Source organism: Carcharodon carcharias, chromosome 34 (genome assembly GCF_017639515.1).
Source record: "Carcharodon carcharias isolate sCarCar2 chromosome 34, sCarCar2.pri, whole genome shotgun sequence".
NCBI lineage: Eukaryota > Metazoa > Chordata > Chondrichthyes > Lamniformes > Lamnidae > Carcharodon > Carcharodon carcharias.
Genome location: NC_054500.1, coordinates 8,051,678 through 8,074,340, shown reverse-complemented (window position 1 = coordinate 8,074,340; position 22,663 = coordinate 8,051,678). Strand labels below are relative to the sequence as shown.

The 22,663-nt window shown below is 42.0% G+C and overlaps 1 protein-coding gene across 1 annotated transcript in view; it reads left to right on the top strand.

Annotated features, from left to right (window-relative positions):
• LOC121272536 (ryanodine receptor 1-like) overlaps positions 1-22,663 on the top strand; it is a 467,552-nt gene that overhangs the window by 415,998 nt on the left and 28,891 nt on the right. The window contains exons 86-91 of the mRNA XM_041179156.1: positions 2,999-3,080; positions 9,735-11,029; positions 11,557-11,624; positions 15,985-16,249; positions 18,419-18,505; positions 19,815-20,045. Of these exons, the coding sequence (XP_041035090.1) occupies positions 2,999-3,080; positions 9,735-11,029; positions 11,557-11,624; positions 15,985-16,249; positions 18,419-18,505; positions 19,815-20,045 (2,028 nt within the window). The remainder of the gene's footprint in view (positions 1-2,998; positions 3,081-9,734; positions 11,030-11,556; positions 11,625-15,984; positions 16,250-18,418; positions 18,506-19,814; positions 20,046-22,663) is intronic.

The following is a 22,663-nucleotide window of genomic DNA, read 5'->3' as shown; positions in this document are numbered from 1 at the left end:
CCCTCTAATTCCTTTATAACAACAGTTAATACCTCTCCAGAGTACTTGATTGGTTGCATAGCACTTTGGGAAGCTCTGTGATCGTGAAAAGAGCTATATAAATGCGAGATTTTCCTCCTTTTCTTGGAGAGGCAATACCAAGCAGATTTATAGCTAATTCAGGAAACTGATTTTTCCCTTTCTCCTCAAAGGATCCCAGGCAATCTACATGTTTAACATTGTGTTATTGTGATGTCCCCTTACACTACGTGTACTAGTACACGTACTTTCTTATGTACTACTCATGAGTAATGTCTTACTGAAAGAATGTCCTTAGAGGTCTCCTGAAGACATGTTCATTTTTCCTGTGACTGTCCACCTTTGTGTTACAGACCCAGCAAATTTGCCTTTGTGCCAGGAATGGCCTGTCTCATACCAGCTATGGAGGGGTCTACCTGCGTAGGTGTGCCTCTGCTGTCATTTGCCCAAAATCGTGTGCAGCCAAAGGGTTGGTGGCAACTTAGTTTTCACCCACCTCTATCTGTGCTTCTCAATGCATGCACTTTTGGAGGCCAATTCCTACCAACACCAACCAAGAAAACTGTACCGCTATAGGATCGTTGCTAATCATTAATGCAGCATTCAGTCAACTATCTGATTTGCCAACACTGTCCAAGCCAGCTTACATTATTGGTGTTGAATGAGGCAAGTGACTTCTTCACCAGTGGATGCTTATGAAGGATCAATTTTACTGATAAGCCTATCCAGTGAGAATTACGGGCAATATAACAATATACCATGTACCTCCATTCAGCAATAGCAAGTCCTTCTTTAATCATCACTTCTGCCCTACCACTTCAGAGGGCCAGCAAGATGGGCTGAATCTCCTACTTCTGTGCCGTAACCATTTTATGAATCACCCTATTTTTCCTGCTTAAACTCATTTAGACCTTTCAATATTTCAGTCTGGACGAGTGCCTGCTCATATTTTGTAGATGAGGCAAGTGCTGAGATGAGCCTTGCAGCACCCTTCTGTGTTTCCTGTCTCTCTGAGAAAAAGATATCACATGATGAATATATGGGCATGGCCTTGTACATGCTGTTGTTGTGGTGACAGGCAATCATGTCTTGCAATAGAGTACAAATACAGCTTTCAAGTCAGTGAATGTCAAAATCACGGTGGTTAATATAAGCAGTTATCATCTCACAAACCAAAAATATTGCCATGTTCACCAATTTCCCCAGAACATGCCCCAGAACCTCTTTGGCCTCTCCGCCCACAATCTACATGAAGTTTTCTTATAGTGGGTAAGGTTTTTACCTGTTGAGTCTTGTCAGTAGTCCATACATTGATGCTTATTGAAAGCTGCTATATTTTGAAAAGGAAACCACGTTATGCCTTACATAGGAAAACATTTTCAAAAGAGAAATAAAGATCGAAGACCACTGAATCTCTTGTTAGGCATAATAAAATAAATTGTTAAACACTTCACTATTGCATCTTCAGTTGGCAAAATGAGTACTATAAATTCTAGGTAGTTAGCCATCAGTCTTTCCTGGCTTTAGTTCTGCAAATCTTTCCTTTGCAGTCTATTCTACTAGTTACACAATATTACTGTTACTTCTCTTTAGCTTGCCACTTTGCACACATTAATGGATTTATTTGATCTGAAAATACTTTTATGTATAACTACTTAGGCAACCATGCCTGATACCTGCAAAACTCCTTGGATAGGCAGTTGTAGCAGGGTAATTTAATTGACAATCCTCTTCATTGCTTCTCATGACACTAATCTTTAAATCAAACACCAGTTGCGGCAGGATTGACACACCATTTTCATGCACCTAGTGCATCCTCCAGAAAATGGCACCCCGCAGGTAGTCAATCCTCTTTTATTTCTGACTGATGGAGAACACATTGCAATTCCTTCATGACAGTTAATCTGATGGGCCTCTTCAGTGACCTAACATCTCCTTGCCCGCTCTTAAGAACAACCGGATTGGCACACTGAGCATTATTTAAATGCCTTTGTCACCTCCAGGCCCAATAATTTCAGCACCGTTCTGGCCCATCATCCACCTTGGGTCGTCCATATTTCTGCTATGTGCACCCTATCCCACACTTAAGTTGCACCCAACCCTCTCTTTCATCCTTGCTGATCTATATTGGTTTCCATCCCCCAAACCAAATTCTCATCCTTGTTTAAATCTCTTGATTCTTCAGCCTTCAAGAATTATGCAACTTCTTCCAGTCCTACAATTTTCTCTGCCCATACTCTTCCTCTGACCTTGCCCATGTGCTCCCATCATCCTAACAGTGGTGCCTATCCTTTCAGCCACCTCAACCTGCTTTCTACACTTAACCTTTAAGCCTCTCCATCTCCCTCTCCACCTTAAAACTCCCATTTTTTCTCGTGATTCTCTGAAGCTCCAGTGGATTTGTTTTTTCTACATTAGAGGTATTAGTTGTGATAATTGGTGAGTGTCTCAGAGGATTATTGCAGTGCGTTCTGATCAGCTTTCAGTTGTGTTAGTGGAATGATCATCAGTACACTGAGTGGAATTGTGTGTTCCTGTGAGTGTACTTTTTAAAAGGAACAAAAATTAATTCTCACTAAACACAACCTGTTTACTAAGAGGGTGTGAACCCCCATATTGTTTCCAAACATTTTTATTAGTGTGTCTCAAGAATTCTTACCAGGATCGTGAGTCACCATCTGAGATGTTGCTCAGGCCTCAGTAACAGTTTTTCAGTGTCTGTTTTGTGTGATTTTTTAAAATTATTTTGAATGCTTAGTCCATTGAAAGAAATTCCTTACTACCTCCAAATAGTCTAATAGATTCACTACCCAGGAAAATAATAAAGCTGCTCGTCATCCCATCCAGTTTTCATTAGTGCCATAAAATGTAACTAAATAATATTTTTTTTTCTCATTCAGATGGAATGTTAAGTCTTTCATTTGTTTGGTACCAAGATGGCATTGAAGTTCTATCATAATATTTTTACATTTATCGACAGGATTCTAGCCAGATTGAGTTGTTGAAGGAGCTCCTGGATTTACAGAAAGACATGGTGGTGATGCTACTTTCTTTACTGGAAGGTAAATAGAATGGCCTAGAATGGGGGGAGGAAACTCATTATATGAAAAAATAGAAAAAACTAAAGCTTCATTCAACCCAACAAGCCCTTGCACTATCATGAACTAACCACTCCCTCCATGACCAGATCTTCTGTATAGCAGGACAAGTTGTACCACTAGTGACCACCAAGACTAAAATGAAACTTGGAATGTTGTGCCTCAGTTGTACAGCTTATTGCTGAGACCACACCTGGAATGATGTGTGCAAATTCGGTCTCCATATTTAAGGAAGGATATACTTACATTGAAGGCAGTATAGCCAACGTTCACTAGATTGGTCCCTGGGATGAGAGGGTTATCCTGTGATGAGAAGTTAAGTAAATTGGATCTATATTCTCTGGAGTTTAGAAGAATGAGAGGTGATCACATTGAAACATGTCAAATTCTGAAGTGGATTGACAGGGTAGACTCTACAAGGTTGTTTCTCCTGGCTTGGGGTATCTTGAACATGGGGCTCAGGCTAAGGAGGCGATCATTTAAAACTAAGATGAGGCAAAATTTCTTCACTCAGACGGTTGTGAATCTTTGGAATTCTCTACCCTAGAGCGTTGTGGATGCTTCATCGCTGAATATATTTGAGGCTGAGATAGACAGATTTTGGTCTCTCAGGGAATCAAGGGATTTGGGGATTTGGTGGGAAAGTGGAGTTGAAACCAAAGATCAACCATGATCGCTTTGAATGGCTGACAGGCTTGATGGGCCATATGATCTACTGCTGCTCCTATTTCTCATGTTTTGACCATATTTGCATGCAAATGATTAAAACATTGACTGCAGTTGATACCACGTAATATTGTTTCAGGCAGGAGAAGACCTTCAGTCCATCTAACACCAGTATTCGTTTAGTGCATTTCTAATAATCCTGAATCCCATTTGTTGCATTACACTCTTTCCTTCATGAAGTCCAATAAGGTTTCTTGTTTCACCACCAATTTTGGCTAAAGCACTCCTCCTGCTTTTCCTATTTTCTTTTATCACTTTTATTTGGAAATATGATCCCATAGGCCCCAATTTTAACTCTCCACAACTGGAAGAAATTAGACAAGGGGCAGACAGTTAAAAAACCTGTCCAACCCTCCGTTCTTCCTGTCATGTTCTGATATTAACCTGCTCTTTTAAGCAGATATGCAGGGACACACGCAGGAAGAAAGTAGGATCATGCTTTTAAGTATGCAAATTAGGCCTGTTTGATGTCTTCGGGAGCCACGCTGAAATCAGGCCCCAGTAGGGGAACTGTGTTGGCTTCCCCATCAGACAGACCTGCTGCAAGCTGGAGCCTGGTGTAGACGAAATCAAAAGGTAAACCAGGTCTCCTTGTCACAGGGTCATTACGGCACAGAAGGCCATTCAGCCCATCAGGTCCGTTCTGGCTCTCTATAAAGCAATCTAACTAGTTCCACTTTCCCATTCTATCCCTAGACTCCTGTAAGTTTATTTCCCTCAATTGACCATCCAATTTCCTTATGAAATTATTCAGAGCCTCTGCTTCCACAAATTTTGTAGGTCATTATTGCTCAATGTGTAAAAACATTCTTCCTCACATGTTCCCTGCATCTCTTGACCGAAACCTTAAATATGTGACTCAGGAGTACTCCTCTAGGCCTGACAAAGAAGCCTTTGTCCTACTCCCACCCCTTCCTCCCCCCTTCACCCCAAAATAGGAACAAGATGAGGCCAATTATCCCCATTGGGCCTGTCCTGTCATTCAGTGAGATAATGGCTGATCTGTGACCCAAATTCATATATCCGCCTTTGCCCCATGTCCTCTAATACCTTGGGTTGTCAAAACTCTACTAATATCAGGTTTAAATTTAACAGTCGATTTACCATTAGCTACCATTTGCAGAACAGAGTTGCAAACTTCTACCATCGTTTGTATGTGGAAGTGTTTCCTTCTGAAATTGCACTTCTGAATTTCTAGATTATACCCTCAAGTACTAGACTTCCCAACCAGCGAAAACAAGGAATCTTTAGCAGATCCTCACTCCCCTCCCACCCCAATGATAGCCAGAGTCTTCGTAGGTATCCCAATCCTTTCCCTGGGCCTTTCCCCTCTCCTGATACCTACCCAGCCAGAATATCCACTTCCCACTCACTGTTGGGGACCATTCACAGGGTCCCTGTCTGTGACCTTTTGCCACTAGAAGAACACTGCTGTTGTAATAGGGGATGCTGCAGATTTATTTAAGTGAGGCCATGTCGTTAAGGTTGGCAGAATCTCCAAGTTCATGGCTTTGATGAATTTGCCACTTATTATTGTACCATTATCCTGTCTTCCCCATGTAAATTGAAGCCCTGATGTTTTAATCCTGAAAAGAGCAGGATAGCAAACTCAGACTTAGTTTGTTCAGACCTTTTCTTACCATTTTGAATGCTTCCATCATTTTGCATCAGCGTCTTTTCAAGAGAGAGAAGACCCAAGGAGCAAAATTCCTCATCCGTCATTCCATTACATCCTGGGATCAACTGAGTCATCCTTCTCTCTAACTCTTTCAATAACTGTCTCTCTGGTTTATTCCTAAGAGACTTGCTTTGACCAGTTGTTGCTACTATTGCAGTGTACACTGTATATAGCAGATCAGTTATGCAATCATAACTGATGTAAAATAGATTGTGTGTTACTTTATGTGTTCCTTCCTATCAGAGTTAGACAGATTTTTGATAGACATGGGAGTTGAGGGTAATGGGGGGCCAGATAGAAAAGTGGAATTGAGACCACAACCCGACCAGCGATGATCTTATTGAATGGTGGAGCAGGCTCAAAGTTCAGAATGGCCTACTCCTGCTCCTAAGTCTGTGTTCCTATTGAAAAACGCATTGTTAACTTAACAATTAACCGGCTTCACCACTTAAATTATTTTTGGGTTGGATTATACACAGAGGGTGGGTATATTTTGGGAGTGTGCCCATCTCTACTTGGCTGGCCCTGCATTAATTTTTCAGGCGACACCCCTTTAATTAGAATGAGGCAAGACTTCTGTCCGTTTCCAGAATGAAGTCCTGCCTTATAGAGCCGCTGACCAATCGAAGGCCAGCAGCTCTGTTCCACACCAGGATCGGTGGCCACTGTCAGTATTGCAGGAGACTCAGATGGAAGAGGAACCATGGATGCTCCCCAAACCCACTAAATCTCTCGGATCTCGCCAGGGCCAGCTTGACAGGCCCTGGTGAGAGGGGTATGTTGGGCAAGGCCGGGGGGTAGAGTGGGCGCGGGAAAGGCAAAACTGTGGGAAGGGAGCCTTCAATTGGCACAGGGGGCCTGGGAGGGAGACACCCCCCCCACCCCCTACACTGACCATCAGCCCACAAGGTTAAACCCGCTGGGTGCACGAAGGGTACAGGTCTCTCCCGCCACCCATTAAATCGGAGCAGTGATGGGATGAGGCCCTTAATTTTGCATTCATTGCCCACTTAAGGGCCCCAAATGGCCCACCTGATGGCTCTCCTGCCGCTTGTAAAATCATGGTGGGTTGGGGCAGATGGGCCAGTGCTGGACATGCCACCAATGGCATGGCATACAAATTTGTGGGTCCATCCGCCTGTTTTCCTACCTGTGGGTGGCCCATAAAATTCAGCCCTCTGTTCCAGTTTTTTCATTGAATCCTATCTTTAATGTTTAATACCTTAATTTTTGAATCTCGCAAACCTATGTCTTGCTCCCACAAGACTATCCTAAACATTTATGACCAGCAGGAATGTGGACAATATGACCACCATGCTACACTACACATTACCCCCATCTTAACCTTGGCTTCTGCTCAGGTGCTGGTTGAGGAAGCCGCTTGTGCAAGAACAGTGGGCAGGTTTTTTCCAGCCTCGCTGAATTCGGGAACAGAGGTGGACAGGGGATCAAAAGTACCGAGACCAGCCAGCATGCTGGTTTCCCGACACCATTCCTAGCATCACTTATTTTGGCTGAGGTGGTTTTAGGGCCAGAAGGGCTGCTCTCCCCCATTAAGCAGGCCAATTAGGCTCATCAAGACCCTTGTTAACAGTAAGTTTAGGAAAATCCCACTCAATCTTCGGTTTCCAAATGCAACAAGGGGATATATCAACTACCTGTAGGGGGGCACCCAGTGGCAGGCCTGGGTGCCAGCGCTCCAGGCAGGTCCACAGATATGGGGGATACAGCCAAAGGCCTGTAGAGGGATTCCTCACCATCCACAGCGGTTGGCCTGATTGCTTTCTCCACTTTTTAAGGAATTTTTCAAGAAATACTGTGAGGGCACCTTCAGGTTGAAGCGTCCTCTCAGACACTTACCACATAATGCAGCCCCGTGCTCCTCTGAAGCTAAGTGGGCCTCTGGTTGGCCCACCAGCTTTGCGAGTGCACCCACCAACCTTAATTGGACAGAAACACATCTCCATGCCAATTAAGGCAGTGCCCTGGCCAAAATCCCAATAACTGACTGTTTCCACCCAGGGGTGGGTTCAGGTCTTGGAAACAGACTTGCTTCCATTTCCTGTCCCCAAAGCAAAAATTCACCCCAGTGATTGTGTTTAAAAAAAATCCAAATGATTTTAGCCAGTACTCCTACATTTGCCAAAGTGAGTCTACAAAACTGACTGTTTGAGCATGGCAGCTGCCATAGACTTGAGGGAATGAGAGAGGGAGTGGAAGTTTATGGTTTTGAAGACTGTGATCAGTTAACATTCTCTTCTCCTGCCCTCAAATCAGTGGACACCATACAATATAAGAAAGCCCTGAAAGCTTCAAGTTGGTTCCACAGTTTTCTTTTGATGCTTTTCAAATCATGTTAGCTTTCCTTTTTTAATGTCATTAGTATGCTGCATACTTTTCACTATTTGTCAAATATTTTCCATCAAATGTTGGTCAGCTGTGTTGTCCATGGAGCTTTGGTATGTTTACAATTTCCTGGTGTCTTTCAGCGGCTATTTCAGTGCCAGATAAGTTCACAACTTATTAAAGTTCCTTTTCATTTGAAGTATCCATAGGCAGGCGTATGTGTTTGTTTTGCAATGTTGTTCATTCTAGCTCCTAATTTAAAAATCCTCTGCTCAGCAGCAAAGTCTTCCTCGCCACAGACTGCCACAAGTTTTCTTTAAGCTCCTATCACACGCACAACTTTGGAATGTATTAAGTTTATTCTAAACTTAGCCTGTGAACTTCAACTTTGGAGTGACTGGGAAATTATACTTGCAGGTAGAATATCAAGTAGAGCTGGATAATGGTCACTGAATATGATTATTTCGATCTCTGAGGTTTGAATAAACTTGTTCCACACCTATGACTTGACTTCTATATAAACACTTTGGTAGGATTATTGTTACATCCATCCATAATTAGCTATAGTTCACAAAGGACTATAGGCTTTTCTCTCTGTTCACTGCAATTATGTGCGCCACTGTTATTCTCCCTTCCTTCCAGTTCCTAATGTTGTCAGCCCATCAGTCCTTCTCCAACCTACATACAATCATACATATGAAATAGGAGCAGAAGTAGGCCATTCGGCCCCTCAAGCCTGCTCCGCCATTCAATAAGATCATGACTGTTATGGTTGTGTTTCGAATTCCACATTCCCATCTACCTATGATAACCTTTGACTCCCTTGCCTAACAAGAATCTACTACCTCTGCCTTAAAAACATTCAAAGACCCTGCCTCCACCACCTTTAGAGGCAGGGTTCCAAAGATGCACAACCTTCAGAGAAAAAATTTCTCCTCATCTCTGTCCTAAAAAGGTAACATCTAATTTTAAAACAGTTAAAACAGTACCCCCTAGTTCTGGACTCACCCACAAGAGAAAACATTCTTTCCACATCTTTCACACCTTGTCAATACCATTCAGGATCTTATATACTTCAATCAAGTCACTCCTCACTCTTCTAAATTCCAGTGGAAACAAGCCCAGTCTGTCTAATCTTTCCTCATAAAACAACCTGCTCATTCCAAGTATCAATCTAGTAAACCTCTGAACCGCCACAAACGCATTTACCTCCCTCCTTTAATAAGGAGACCAAAACTGCGCACAGTATTCGAGATGCGGTCTTACCAGTGCCCTGTATAACTGAAGCAGAACATTATTACTTTTATGTTCAGTTCCTCTCGTAATAATGATTAGCATTCCTTTAGCCTTCTTAATTACTTGCTGTACCTGCAATACTGTATCTGCATGCACCAGAACACCTAGATCCTTCTGCACCTCGGGATTCTGCAGCCATTCTCTGTTTAAGGAATATTCTGCTTTTTTTTATTCTTCCTGCCTAAGTGAACAAAGCGAAACAATGTGAACCTGGCCTGTCCTTTCCTGATGTTTCGACTTCTATCATCACCAATACCAGACTGTCACCTTCACCTTTTCCAGTTGTCTACTTTCTCATTTTCTGCTTCTTCATTTCAGTTAAAAGTCCATTAATGTTACCTATTGTGAAATTAATGTATGCATAGTACCCTTGTTTATGTAAGATGTTTTACAATGCTACTTAATTCATAAGATTTCATCATTATACTATATTTGTGATGATCTACACAATAAGTACACATCCAAAAAAAATGGGGTGAAGGTGCAATAAATTTTTTCCTCAGGCTTGAACTGCAACTAAAAGCACTTAATTTTTCAAGACTATGATGTATTTTCTCATTTTCTATTTTCAGGAAATGTTGTGAATGGAACCATCGCTAAACAAATGGTGGATATGTTGGTAGAGTCATCTAGCAATGTTGAAATGATCCTGAAGTTTTTTGATATGTTCCTAAAACTGAAGGACATTGTGGCTTCTGATGCATTCAAAGATTATGTGACTGATCCCAGAGGGCTCATCTCAAAGAAGGACTTCCATAAGGCAATGGACAGCCAGAAACAATACACACCTTCTGAGATCCAGTTCTTACTATCATGCTCAGAAGCAGATGAGAATGAAATGATAAACTATGAAGAATTTGCAAATCGGTTCCAAGAGCCAGCCAAGGACATTGGTTTCAACGTAGCTGTGTTACTCACGAACTTGTCTGAACATGTGCCTCATGACACAAGGCTGCAAAACTTCTTAGAATTAGCAGACAGTATCCTCACTTATTTCCAGCCTTTCTTAGGCCGCATTGAAATCATGGGTGCCAGTAAGAAAATAGAGCGCATTTACTTTGAGATTAGTGAGGCTAATAAAACTCAGTGGGAAATGCCTCAAGTCAAAGAGTCTAAGCGACAGTTTATCTTTGATGTGGTGAATGAAGGCGGGGAGTCTGAAAAGATGGAGCTCTTCGTCAACTTCTGTGAGGACACCATCTTTGAAATGCAAATTGCTTCAAAGATCTCTGAAACAGATGAGGGGGAAAAGTCAGAAGATGATGAAGAGGAAGGGGAGAATGTTGAGGGGATAGAGGCTGAGAAAATATCTTCTGCAGCTGAGGCACCATCTGCCTTTGCAACATTCCTTAGCAGTATTGTTGACTTTTTTAAAATATTCACCTTTAAAAATATCAGAAAAAAGTACAGAAAAATAAAGAAGATGACAATTAAAGAGATTGTGATGGCCCTAGTGACCTTCTTTTGGACTTTGTTTATTGGCATTTTGCAGTTTACCTATAACATCTGCAGTGGTTTCTTCATGATAGTATGGAATACCTTGTTTGGAGGTGGCTTAGTTGAAGGGGCCAAACATCTGACGGTCACTGAACTCCTGGCTAGTATGCCTGATCCTACTCAGGATGAGGTCCATGCTGACCTTCCTGACATTAGCAAGGCAGAGGTTGAGGAATTGACTGTCCAATTAGAGTTTGAAGATCAAGCTAAAGAAGAGGAAACATCAGAGAAGTCCGATGCAAAGAGAGAAAGTGGCCAAGTGAGGATAGGCTCACCGGAGTCCAGCCTGGGACTTGGTGACATTGTGGAATCCGCACCAGCTGAACCCCCAACACCTGAGGGAACACCACCAAGTTTCAGGAAAGTGAGGGTAAGCACCTTGCAATTCTTTACAGCTTAGAAAATATCATAGCCAGATCTCAGATTTAATTCCTCCCAAGAGATAACAAATGTTTAACAACATACTTGGAATACCTGTTACAAATCACTTTCCTATCCAACTTGAATTGACAGTTGGATAATATGCTCATGGCATTGAAGAAGAAAAAAACACCTCAGCAAAAAGCGTAAGCTGGAAGTATTAAGGTTGTACTTTACTTTTCTCCTTCCCAACTTATTAGACTCTTGTGTCAAAATAAATCCTAAATGCCAGGATACTGAATAAAAAGAATTAAGTTGCTAGCTGGTGAGGATGAGCGAAGAAAACTGCAATACCCACCATAGTCTCTCAATTGCAGTTCATAGATGAAGTCTTGGTGTGTTCATATTGCAATTCTCTAACCACAGTTTTATCAGAGGCCATTGTTTAGATCTCTGTCAAGAGTTTTAATTCCAATGCCTGGTCCCACAGTAAATGTTACTGCATCAATTGTAAAATGAGCTTTTACCTTTTAATAGCAACAGATTGAAGCTCAGTTAGAAACCAAGGTAGAAGATCAACTCAAGACTGAAGCTGAGAAAGCAGAGTAAGTCCTTTAAATATTATTTTTTAATATTTAATTTTGCACAGATGAGCATGTGGAAATGCAACTTCATATCAGCAAATTAAAAATATTTGCTTTCATTGCACTGCCCCGCCACTGCCACCATTCCCCCTTCCCCACAATCCCTCCCGTTACAGGTCATTTAAAAATAGCTTTGGTAAATAGAATGCCAAATGGAAATGTAAGATAAACACAGCATATAATTTAATTTACAATAGGAATTAAATTGGGTTATCACAGCCATGCAGTTAGGCTCCATTTCAGCAATGCACTCACCTACCTGCCAAAACCATTAGTTAATTTAAACTTCTATAGAACCCTGTTCAGACCACATGCAGTTCTCGGCCACAAAATTCATCGCCATGGAACCACTGATTTTGGCACTACAGGAGCCAGGAGATTTATAAAAAAAACATGGCAGGAGTTACACTTCTGATGGCTTCTGGCCCTTGTTGACCATCATGTTTTAGGCATTAATACAGATATCCAGTACTTGTGCTAACAGCATGCAGAATGGGAACATTGTGACTTTAGTCAGCATCTAACAATGATTTGGTGCCGATCCTGCCATTTTGGACCTCACCAGTCCTATTAAAGCCCTCTCCTTAACATGCACAACTGAAAATGTTTTCAACTGCTTGAGGGGCTCTGCAGCCACCACCCCCCACTCCACCTGCCCTTCCCCTATTTAATTCTCAGGCAAGATGCTTTTGACTTCCTTTTGCTGGTGCAGGTTTGGTGCACATACTGTGTACTGTTGTTGGAGGAATTGACAGAAGTTCTTGCAAAGAGAGGAAGTGGTGCTGAACCTTTGGAAGGCTAGCTGTGGATTTGAAAGGCCTGTAAGCACAACACTTGCTCCCGCTCATGGGGGCTATAGTTGCAGTTCCTCTTGGAATGGAGCATGATAAGGAGATGAAGCAGAGGTAGCACGGGAAAGAAGCTGTATGCAGAGGAAGGAGGAGGAGGTCTCTCTACAGTAGGCCTTGCTCAGCTTAAGTCTTCAAAGAACACTTCCACCACCTTCTGTGTCAGCCATGGCTCAGTGAGCAGCACTCTCAACTCAGGGTCACAAAATTCTGGGTTCAAATCGCACTCCACAGCTTGAACACTCCACTGTATTACTGAGGGAGCACTACATTGTTGGAGGTGTCGGCTTTCAGATGAGAGATGAGACCCCATCTGCCTGCTCAGGTATATGTAAAAGATCCCAAGGTACGATTTCGAAGAAGAGCAGGGGAGTTCTCTGTGGTGTCCTGGCCAATATTTATCCTTCAATCAACATCACAAAAACAAGTTAACTGGTCATTATCACATTGCTGTTTGTGGGAGTTTGCTGTGTTCCTACATTACAACAGTGCTTCATTGGCTGCAAAGCACTTTCATTTGGCTGGTGGCCATGAAAAGTGCTATATAAATGCAAGTATTTTTTTTCTTTTCTGCACCTCAGCCAATAGCATTGCCTGTAATACTTCCTTTTTCACCAAGGAAGTTCCATCTCCTCTAACTGGATCCCTGCATTTGCAGAGCATGTTGAGTTTGTTGCTGCCAGCTGCCCATCAAGGTCACCATGGCCCTCAAATTGTACGCTAGGTTGTACCAGACCGGAGCTGGACATTGCCAACATCTCTGTTTCCTGTCCACCAGTGGCTGCGAGTGTCGAATCACGTGACCATGCTTCTTTCTCAGAGCCGTACTTTTCATCCATAGGCATCATTGGCTGTCCAGGTGGCAGATCTTGGGTAACTGAAATCATAAATGAACAAGGGAAGGGTTAGGGTAGAAAGCAAAAGATGCATGGTTACACAATCTGCAACTTGCACATCAAAGTAGGTTATGAGATGAGGGTGAAGATGCATAAGGTGGAATATTGGATGGCTTCCAGTCACGTTGATTTCCATGGTCTCAGTGACAGCTACGCCAGTAATGCTGAACACTGTTACCCCCAAGTGGGTGAGGACTTGCATCCGTACCAGTCCTTTACTGGCTCTTTGCTGCAGGCATTGCACTTCTAAGGCTGTCTGCTTTCCCTTTCTATTTGCTTGTGTGAAGGGCCTTCTGGCTCCCTCCAGCAAGTTGAGCTATCTCCTCCTTTCTGCCTCAATCACTAGGTCTTCCAGCATGGAAATCTGAGAATCTAGGAGCCCTCCCTCTGGCCTGTTGCTCCATTGCTCCAGTTTTTCTTTGCTCTGAAAGTCTTTCCTAGCCACTTCCAGCTGCAGCCAGAATGGCCTAATTTCTGTTCCTATGTCTTATGGTCTTAGAATGCACTCTGAATTGCAGGCCAGCCTTAATTGGTGCTAGCCTCATTTGAATCTGGGCCCCTGCTTAGCCTGCAGCTGCTCAGCAGCATATTTGGTGCTGGGCTGCATGTCACAATCACACAGACGAGCAGGCAACCCGTGGTTTGCATGGTGCCTTCATCGGTTTCATCAGATATAGAGTAATTGCACGTTGTGATTCCCCTATGTCTTTATCCAATGATAGTCTATTATCTCCATATTATAAGGGTATAGAAGTGCAAAAGAAGATTAAAACTATATGCAACAATGATACCAGAACCGAGAGGTTACATCAGAAAAGACTGAACAGACTGGAATTCCTTTCTGCAGAAATGAGTCATCTGAGAAGTGACCTGATAGAATTCTTTAAAACTAAGAAGGTTCAACGGGGTAGAATGTAGAGAAGGTTTTCCTTGATGTGTGAGTCCGAAACTAGGAGTCATAAAAATATAAGAAGGTGACTCATAAATTCAGTAACAAATTCAGGAGCAACTAAGAGTGATTAGAATGTGGAACTCGCTACCGCAGAAATACTAGAGGCGAATAGCACAGACACATTTAAGGGAAGCTAGATAAGTACATGAGGCAGAAAGGAATAGAAATATATACTGATAGGATGAGATGAAGTAAGATGGGAGGAAGTTAATGTACAGTATAAATACCAGAAAAGACCTCTTGAGCTGAATGGCCTATTCCTATGTAATTGTTTGCAGCTGTACTTACTGCCTCTCCAACTCGGATTACTGACAAAATAGCTGTGCCAAAGTTACCATTTGAGAGATAAGTATTCATAGCTTTTAGAAAAGCGTAATTGGAAAGAGAAAAATAGCTTCCATTTATACAGCAGCTTATTACATCCTCAGTATTTCCTAAAGTGTTTCACAACCAGTGAATTACCTTTCATTATGCATGCCATCTTCATCACCTCAGAACACCCATGGCATGACCATGCAGCGAGGAGCAGTGGCAATCGCAAGTGAAGCTGTGAGAGCTGCAGCTGTGCTCCTGACTGCAGTTGAAGAGAAGACCCAGGCCTAAAGATTGCTGTGGCAAGGGAGGATATTTTAACAATTTGAAGTGAATTTTTGACTTTCATCTTCAAGCTACCCATGAAACCTTAGCAAGTATCTGGTCTTCAGGGGACTCTGGAACAAGGCCCACCACCAGCTTTCTTTGGGAAGTCCATGGATGTGGGGAAGCATCAGAAATCTTGGACCAAATGTTCTGCGGGGAGGCTTGACATGCAAGTCTCAACCCTCATTTCCAGCTCACTTTTGCCCAGATCCTGAGCGTTATCCAGATGCATCAAAGAGGAAAATCTGCCCTTGGATCTCCTCCATTTTGCCCTCAACAACTTGGCTGTAGGGTGGTTCAGTGGGCTCTTTTTCTCTTATCCATACCTTCTTCCCAGGTGTAAGAGTCCTATATCCTTTCATCGAGCCTTTGCAACCCTGCTTATGAGGTAAATCGGATTTCTATTTAGCATGTTGAATAATAATGAAAAGCCCTAGGACTGTGATCAGCTGTGGATAAGCCTACTTTATCCGCACTAAAGAATACTCCTGGATAGACTGTGACCCACACAGTTTAACTTTTCCTAGTCTCATGCAAAATCTAGACACTTTCTCATATTAGGGGAAAATAAAAGCCTTTTTGTTTTACAATTATGAAGAATGTACATCAGTCACTTATAGGGAAATACTTCAGGTAATTAAATGTGTCTTTATAATACTGTATTAATTGCTACAAACTTGTTGCAGTAATAACCTTCAATTATTTGACAGGAAGTAAATTTTATAAGGAATTATTTTGCACTTCAAAACTGATTTGTGAGGAAACTAAATTCCTTGTACATATTGTGCAATTACATAATTGCTAAGTTTGATTCATTAATACTTCTATATAATGATGTGATAAGTCACAAAATGTTACTAACTTGATGGGTAGAGTTTTTTCCTCTAGCCCTAAGCACTATCCTGTAATTGTAATTTAGATCATTGTTGTGCAGCTTAAGCGTCGGTGTGACATTGAATGATTTTTCTTCATACTGCCTTATAAAGCACCGAGAATGGTGAAAAGGCCGAGAAGGATATGAAAGAAAAAGAAGTATTGGAGCAACCGGAAGAAGTAGGAGAAAAGGCGGAAGTAGAAGGAGAGAAGGAAGAAGGAGAAAAGGGAGAAAAAGGAGAAGGAGAGAAAGAGGAAGTGAAAGCTACCCCAGTAAGAAAGGCTAGGAAGAAAGCCAAACAGGAGAGCAAAAAGGAGGAACCAGAGGCAGTAATGGAATTCTGGAACGAGTTTGAAAATTACAAGACTAAGCTCTTGGTAAGTATGAACAATTTTCGAAAAGCTGTAAAGGAATCTGTTAGGAGCCCTGCGTTAAACATGAATGTTAACTGGATCAATCAGAGGAAGACAAACATTCCCCCTCATAGCTTTTGTATTAACACAATTTCTGAACAGGTTTTTGAATGGTAGGATCATTTTTTTTGAGAGAACTGAATCTGTAAAGTATTTAATTATTTTATACAAAACCCTGACTTATAGCAAATTCTTCCGCCATCTTTGATTTTCTTCAAAGTAGTTCATGTTTAAGTACAAGAATTGGTCACCAGAAATCTGATAAGATCGGTTTAACAATTGAATATTAGCCATTAATTGAGAAATAGGTGCCTTTGCAAGCTAAAACTGTGCAGGTTTTCCATATAAAGGCATCTGCATAAACAAATTTCAGGAAATTCCCAATACTGAATACTATAAAACGGAAGTAAGAATAATGTACAATAGTCTATTTTGGGTATTCTATTCATAAACATTTTCCCCAATTTGTTATCTAATTGCTACATTTGAATTTAAAGGGTGGTATTGCTCAAAAAAGAGACTGTTTTGTCGAAGCTTTTTGTCTTGCACTCAGGGCAATTTGCAAGAAATTTATTTTCTTTAGCTGAAACAGGTGTAATGTGTGTACATGTTCTTTCTGTCTGCAAAGAACAGGGCTCTGTGTGTATTAATATTTGTAGCTTCCAGTATACATTAATCCACAGGTGAACAAAACAAGTGACAGCCATTCACTGGTTCATTCCCCAGGTCAATGTCTTGATCAATCGAAGTCGAGGTGCCTGGTTTAAACAGTGCTTGGCAGTTAACTGTCAGTCACAATCAACTGATACATTCTCCATGGCAATACCTCTACTAATCAGAGTCCATTTACCAACCAATCAGCACTCTCTTCTAATACAGTATAAATATGTTGTTTCCCCTGACATTGGTTTTTTATGCGAATTGTCCTGATATGAGCAAGATGAAAAACTTTGACAAAAAATGTCTATATTTTCAGCAGTACCCAAGTTCTGTACTACCAAACAACTATTAAAGGGTGGTAGATTGTGAAATTGAGTTCAACAAAATCTGATAAATTATGGACTTACTCCTGGAAAATTACCATTACATCTGCTGCGTTGTCATAAAAACCTAACTGGTTGATTCCTAGTATGCTCAGGACAACAAAGGTTGGGGAATAAGTGATGCCTTCCTGGCTTTTCCCATATCCCAAGACTGAAGTAAAAGAGATCAGGTTGAACCATATGCACTCTGTGGCCACTGCCTACTGGCACCCCCTCATTCACAAATTACTTCACTATGTCCCAAAGCCAATGCTGGAAAAAGCTGTATTGAAGCAATAACAGAGTTGTGCCAATTACCAGAGAGCTGCAGACACAGCTTGTAAGGAACATCTCGGACTGACTAAGATCAATTTCCTCTGCCAAATGAAACCTGCCATCAGAGTCCCCTTGTGACAACAAACTCAACTGTTTAGTTGAAGTTGTGCTCTCCTCCACAGTGACTAGTGTTCCTATTTGCTACTCCTTCACGCAGAAATTCTCCAACCTTGACCCAAATCATCCTGTATATGTCCCATCTATGACAAAACTATATCAGTGCCTTCAAATCTTTGTGCTGTTTAAGACCCTTTCCACAGATTGCACCATATATTTCATGTATCAGATTGTGCCTTGGCTCATAGGAAGCATGGGCTGTGGAAGTTATTTTTGGGACAACATAAATTAGAGAAGGAACCCAAACAAGTAGCAAAACTGAAAATCCCAATAGCCAAGAAATGTATTGTTCAAATCCAAATGAATCCATGGGCGGGATTTTCCACACCCGCCCACCACTGGGAACTTCCGGTCCCACCGCTAGTCAGTGGACTTCTGGCTGGGGCGCCATCTCACCCATGGCAGGTCCCACCTGCGAAAAGGCCGGAAAATCCTGGCCCATGACACAAGCAACTCAAATTATGTTATCAGTACCAGCTTTGTTGCCCTGGCTGCAGAATTCAGGTTTGTTCAACAATATGCAGAATACAATGGAGTTCTCCCATTTCTGTTCATCTGCATGAGAAACCAGTGATGAATTTAGTCAAGATGCAGAATACAATACATGTGCAACTGTATGACATGAAATAAGTGACATCACTATGCCTTTTTCCTTTAGAATTACTTGTCAAGGAATTTCTACAATCTCCGTTTCCTGGCTCTGTTTGTGGCATTTGCAATCAACTTTATCCTCCTCTTTTTTAAGGTAAGTTTTCTCTATCAAAGCAGGGGTTTCCTCCTTAGGCGCAACCTGGATTTTACACTCAATCCTGTGCCCACTTTGCTGATGTAGAATTAAATCCAAGTAACCCTCCCAACTCCATTGCTATCTGAAGCTGAATTAACCTGTTTTCAACCTTAGTGCCCTCATTTACACTGAGCTTCCGACCCCATATTCAGTCCATCACCAAGACAGCCTGCTTACATCTGCATAATATCGCCCATCTACATCATGCCTCAGCTCATTGGCTGCTGAAACCCTAATCTATGCCTTTGTTATCTCTGGACTCAACTATTTGAGTGCTCTCTTTGCCATCCCTCCATTTTCCACCCTCCTTAATCTACACCTCATTCAAAACTCTGCTGCCCATATCCTAATTCATACCAAGTCTTGTTTGCCAGTCACCGCTGTGTTACTGGTCTACATTGGGCCCCAGTCCTGAAATACCTCAAGCTTAAAACGATCATCCTTATGTTTTGTTTCCTCCATGGCACCACCCTTCCCAATCTCTAACTTCCTCCAGTTATACAACCCACGAGATATGTGCGCTCTTCCAATTTTGACATCTTGTGCGTACCCAATTTCCATTACCCCGCCATTGAAGCTGTGTCTTCAGGTGCCTCACCCTAAAGCCTTATTCCTCTCTAACTCGCTATGGTACAAAAGCAGGGGAGTTCTCCCAATGCTCTGGCCAACATTTCTCGCAACTGAAACCAGCAAAACAGATTTGCTTACAATACAGTTAGCGACTATGCTTCAAAAGTACTTAAATAAAAGCTGAAAAAGGCAGAAATACTCAGCAGGTCTGACTGCTCCTCTGGAAACAGAACTAATGTTTCAAGACAATGACCTTTAATCAGAATTGGGTTCTGACAAAAGGTCATCAACCGTTTTAACATTTATTCTACTTCTCTCTCCTCCTGTCTTACTGAGTATTTGCAGCATTTTCTAAATTTATATCAGATTTCCAGCTTCCACAATATTTTGCTGTTCAAAAGCATTTACACTGACTAGGGATGTACATTGGGACACTGAAGAAATGACAGGTGTTATCTTTCTTTACAAAGGCTGCATTGCAAGAATGCATGACTGACATATTAACACTTATATTTTCTCCCTGTAATCTTCTTACTAAATTAATCATTGCCTCATTTTACACTATTGATGCCTGTTGGAAACCAGCCAATGAAAGATCTGGCTGGCTGATTAGCATTTCCTGGCTGAATAAATCATAAGAATTTGACATGTGCCGCTAGTTGTCAAATTGTTATCACTTTTTTTTAATGTATGACAGGTGTCGCAGCTTGAAGATGAGGAAGACTTTGAGGAATCAGGCTTTGAAGATGAAATAGTTAGTGCTGGCTTTGGGAATGGCAATGGAGATGAAGAGGAGGAGGATGAAGATTCATTGGTTTATTTTGTCCTTGAAGAGAGTACAGGTTATATGGCCCCAACATTGAAAGCCCTCTCCATTCTTCATACTCTCCTCTCCTTTCTCTGCATTATTGGATACAACTATCTAAAGGTAAGGACAAATACTTAAAAATAAAGCCAATCTTCTGAGGATTTTTTTTCAGCACCAACACTCATGAATCAACTACAATTTGGACAGATTTTTGACTGTTTTGTAATGCTCATGACTCATAAGATAGTTTGCCATGTCAAATACTTCAATGTGATATTGGTATCTTTGCGGCTACTTGGAGAATGGCATGCTCGGGTTTTAGTAGAGATATTCAGATTTCAAAGTTTAGTCCTCTCAGGACTCTAATACAATCAGCTCCTATTGGATAACATTTTTGGTTGTATTTACAGAGGGTCAGTAACCAGAACACGTAGCTTTAAAATGATGGGACAAAGGGAGGACATTTTTACACATCGAGTTATGATCTGGGAAGTGCTGCCTGAAAGATTAACTGGAAGCTGATTCAGTAGCAACATTCAAAAGGGAACAGAGAGGGAAAAAATGACAAGGCTGTGGGGAAAGAGCAGGGAAGTGGAATTAATTGGATCACTCTACCAACTGGTCATCTTCTGTGCTGTACCATTCTACGATTCTATATATTATGTACCTCTTTAGATGTCAAAGTGTGAAAAATTCATCAAAATTTAGGGATCCAAATAAAATTATCTCTTTTACAGAAAAAGATATGGGCACATCTCGAAGAAAGTAGGATTTCCATCTTGTCCCATGGACCCCTGATGGTTTTTCAGCTTCAGGATAACCATCATTTTGAGCAGGGAGCGTACTTCCAATAAAAATGAGGAGATTGAGCGTAGCAGTGTTATAATCCAGGGATTTATATGGGTAAATTGTATCCCCTTTCTTGGGTCTGTGAATTGCTTACAAATTACAGACCCTCGCCACCCAGCATTAAATACTGGATTTCTGAGCCTAAAAGATGACCGTTGCATTCAGCAGTTAAATGATGCATAAGGCACAGAACATGTTGGCCCTTCATTCGTGTTCCATTATTATAAGTATTGTGTGTTGGCGCAACTGATGCTCACAGATTGGGCAAAGGGGCACTGTGGAGGGTGGGGAGGGGTAGGCCCACCAAGACAAGAATGCAACAGAGCGCATCCCAAAGGACTTTGTACCCTTCACTTGTATGGGCACAGGGAGACATGAAAAACCTGGATGATAACTCCAGGTGGAGAGTTGAATCTGCCTGAATGGCCTCCTTCCCTGACCTGTGATTTAGTCACTGTGCATATAGTGTCACTATTTTATACATCCATGCCCTATGAAACTACATTGGAGCGTTATTCCAGATTCATCCCTACAAATCTTTATACAAATAGAGGGTTGTAAGTAATTAGCAATAATCTCAAGGCTGATTGCTGCATCACATCTGTCTTCTCTATTTTACCTGCGCTGGTTAACATTATGTAATGGCATAAGTCACTCATTGTATAATTTCCTCGAATTTCTGCACCATAATAATGCTGTACACCATATATGCACCATTATATGGCACAGGTTTCCAGTAAATTAAAGGCCACCATTTATAGGTTTCTGATTTTATTAAACATCATGTCTTGAGTACTTTTAAATTAAAGAATTGTATCATAGCATTTGAAATAAAATGTGGTTGACAAGTTTTGAATTCCTGTAATCATGCTAAAGTTAGGTGGTTTAGCCGCTGCATGGTTAGGATTTTAAAATTTTGTGTGACAAGTTGCTGCAAGTGCAAGCTGATAATGGGACAGCAAGAAAAATGCATTTCTGAAAGCTTCACCTTTCACCTCCCCTTTGTGACCTACCTTTGTGGGTTGCTGCAGTGCATCTTGTAAATGGTATACACTGCTGCCACTGTGAGTCGGTGATGGAGGGAGTGAATGTTTGTGGATGGGGTGCCAATCAAGTGGGCTGCTTAGTTCTGGATGGTGTTGAACCACTGTGATGGGCAAAGGAAGTAGGTGACCGTTGGAGGGTGAAGGACAGGGGAGCGAAAGTAAAACCGAAATAGCACCATGCTGTCCAAATTGAAAGTGAAACTAAAGCCGTGGTGGGCGAGATCAGGTGCTACTTGGGGGTGTGATCATTGGATGGACAGAGATGCAGGTCAGCTCAGATGGACAGCTGTAAGCAATCCCCAGCAGGCAGCATTGAAAATGCTCGGGACATTGAGAGGAGTGTGAAATGTGAAGGATCCGCATGCGTTTGAGAGTGCCTTGCCACACACGCACTTTTCCCTCCAGGATCACTCCTAGGCCAACTGCCCCCTCTGCGGTGATGAGTCTTCCAGGCTGCTTATTTCCACCTCTTCACTGGAGGAGGAGTCCTCTTGGTGGCAGATGAGGACATGTGTGGAGCTGAGGGACTAGTTGGCTGAGGGTATTGGTCCCTTGGCAGATCTCCCCATGAACCGAAGCAGAAAAAAGTAGTGCATGGCAGCACAGTCACAAGGAGAGAGAGCACTCATATTTGCATTGAGGGAGGGATGATGTGGTACAGAATCCTCAAGTGTGTGTTCGTTTCCAACCTCACCATCGCTGCAGATGGGGCCCACATCCTCATCAGTTGGCGCGATGGCACGCTCCTCAAAGTGAGTGAGGGGCCTAATGTGGGCGACTCCATCCCCGATCTGAGACTTCGCCCTGTTGTTGTGAGCAGACTGCTCCTTCATGAAAACAGAT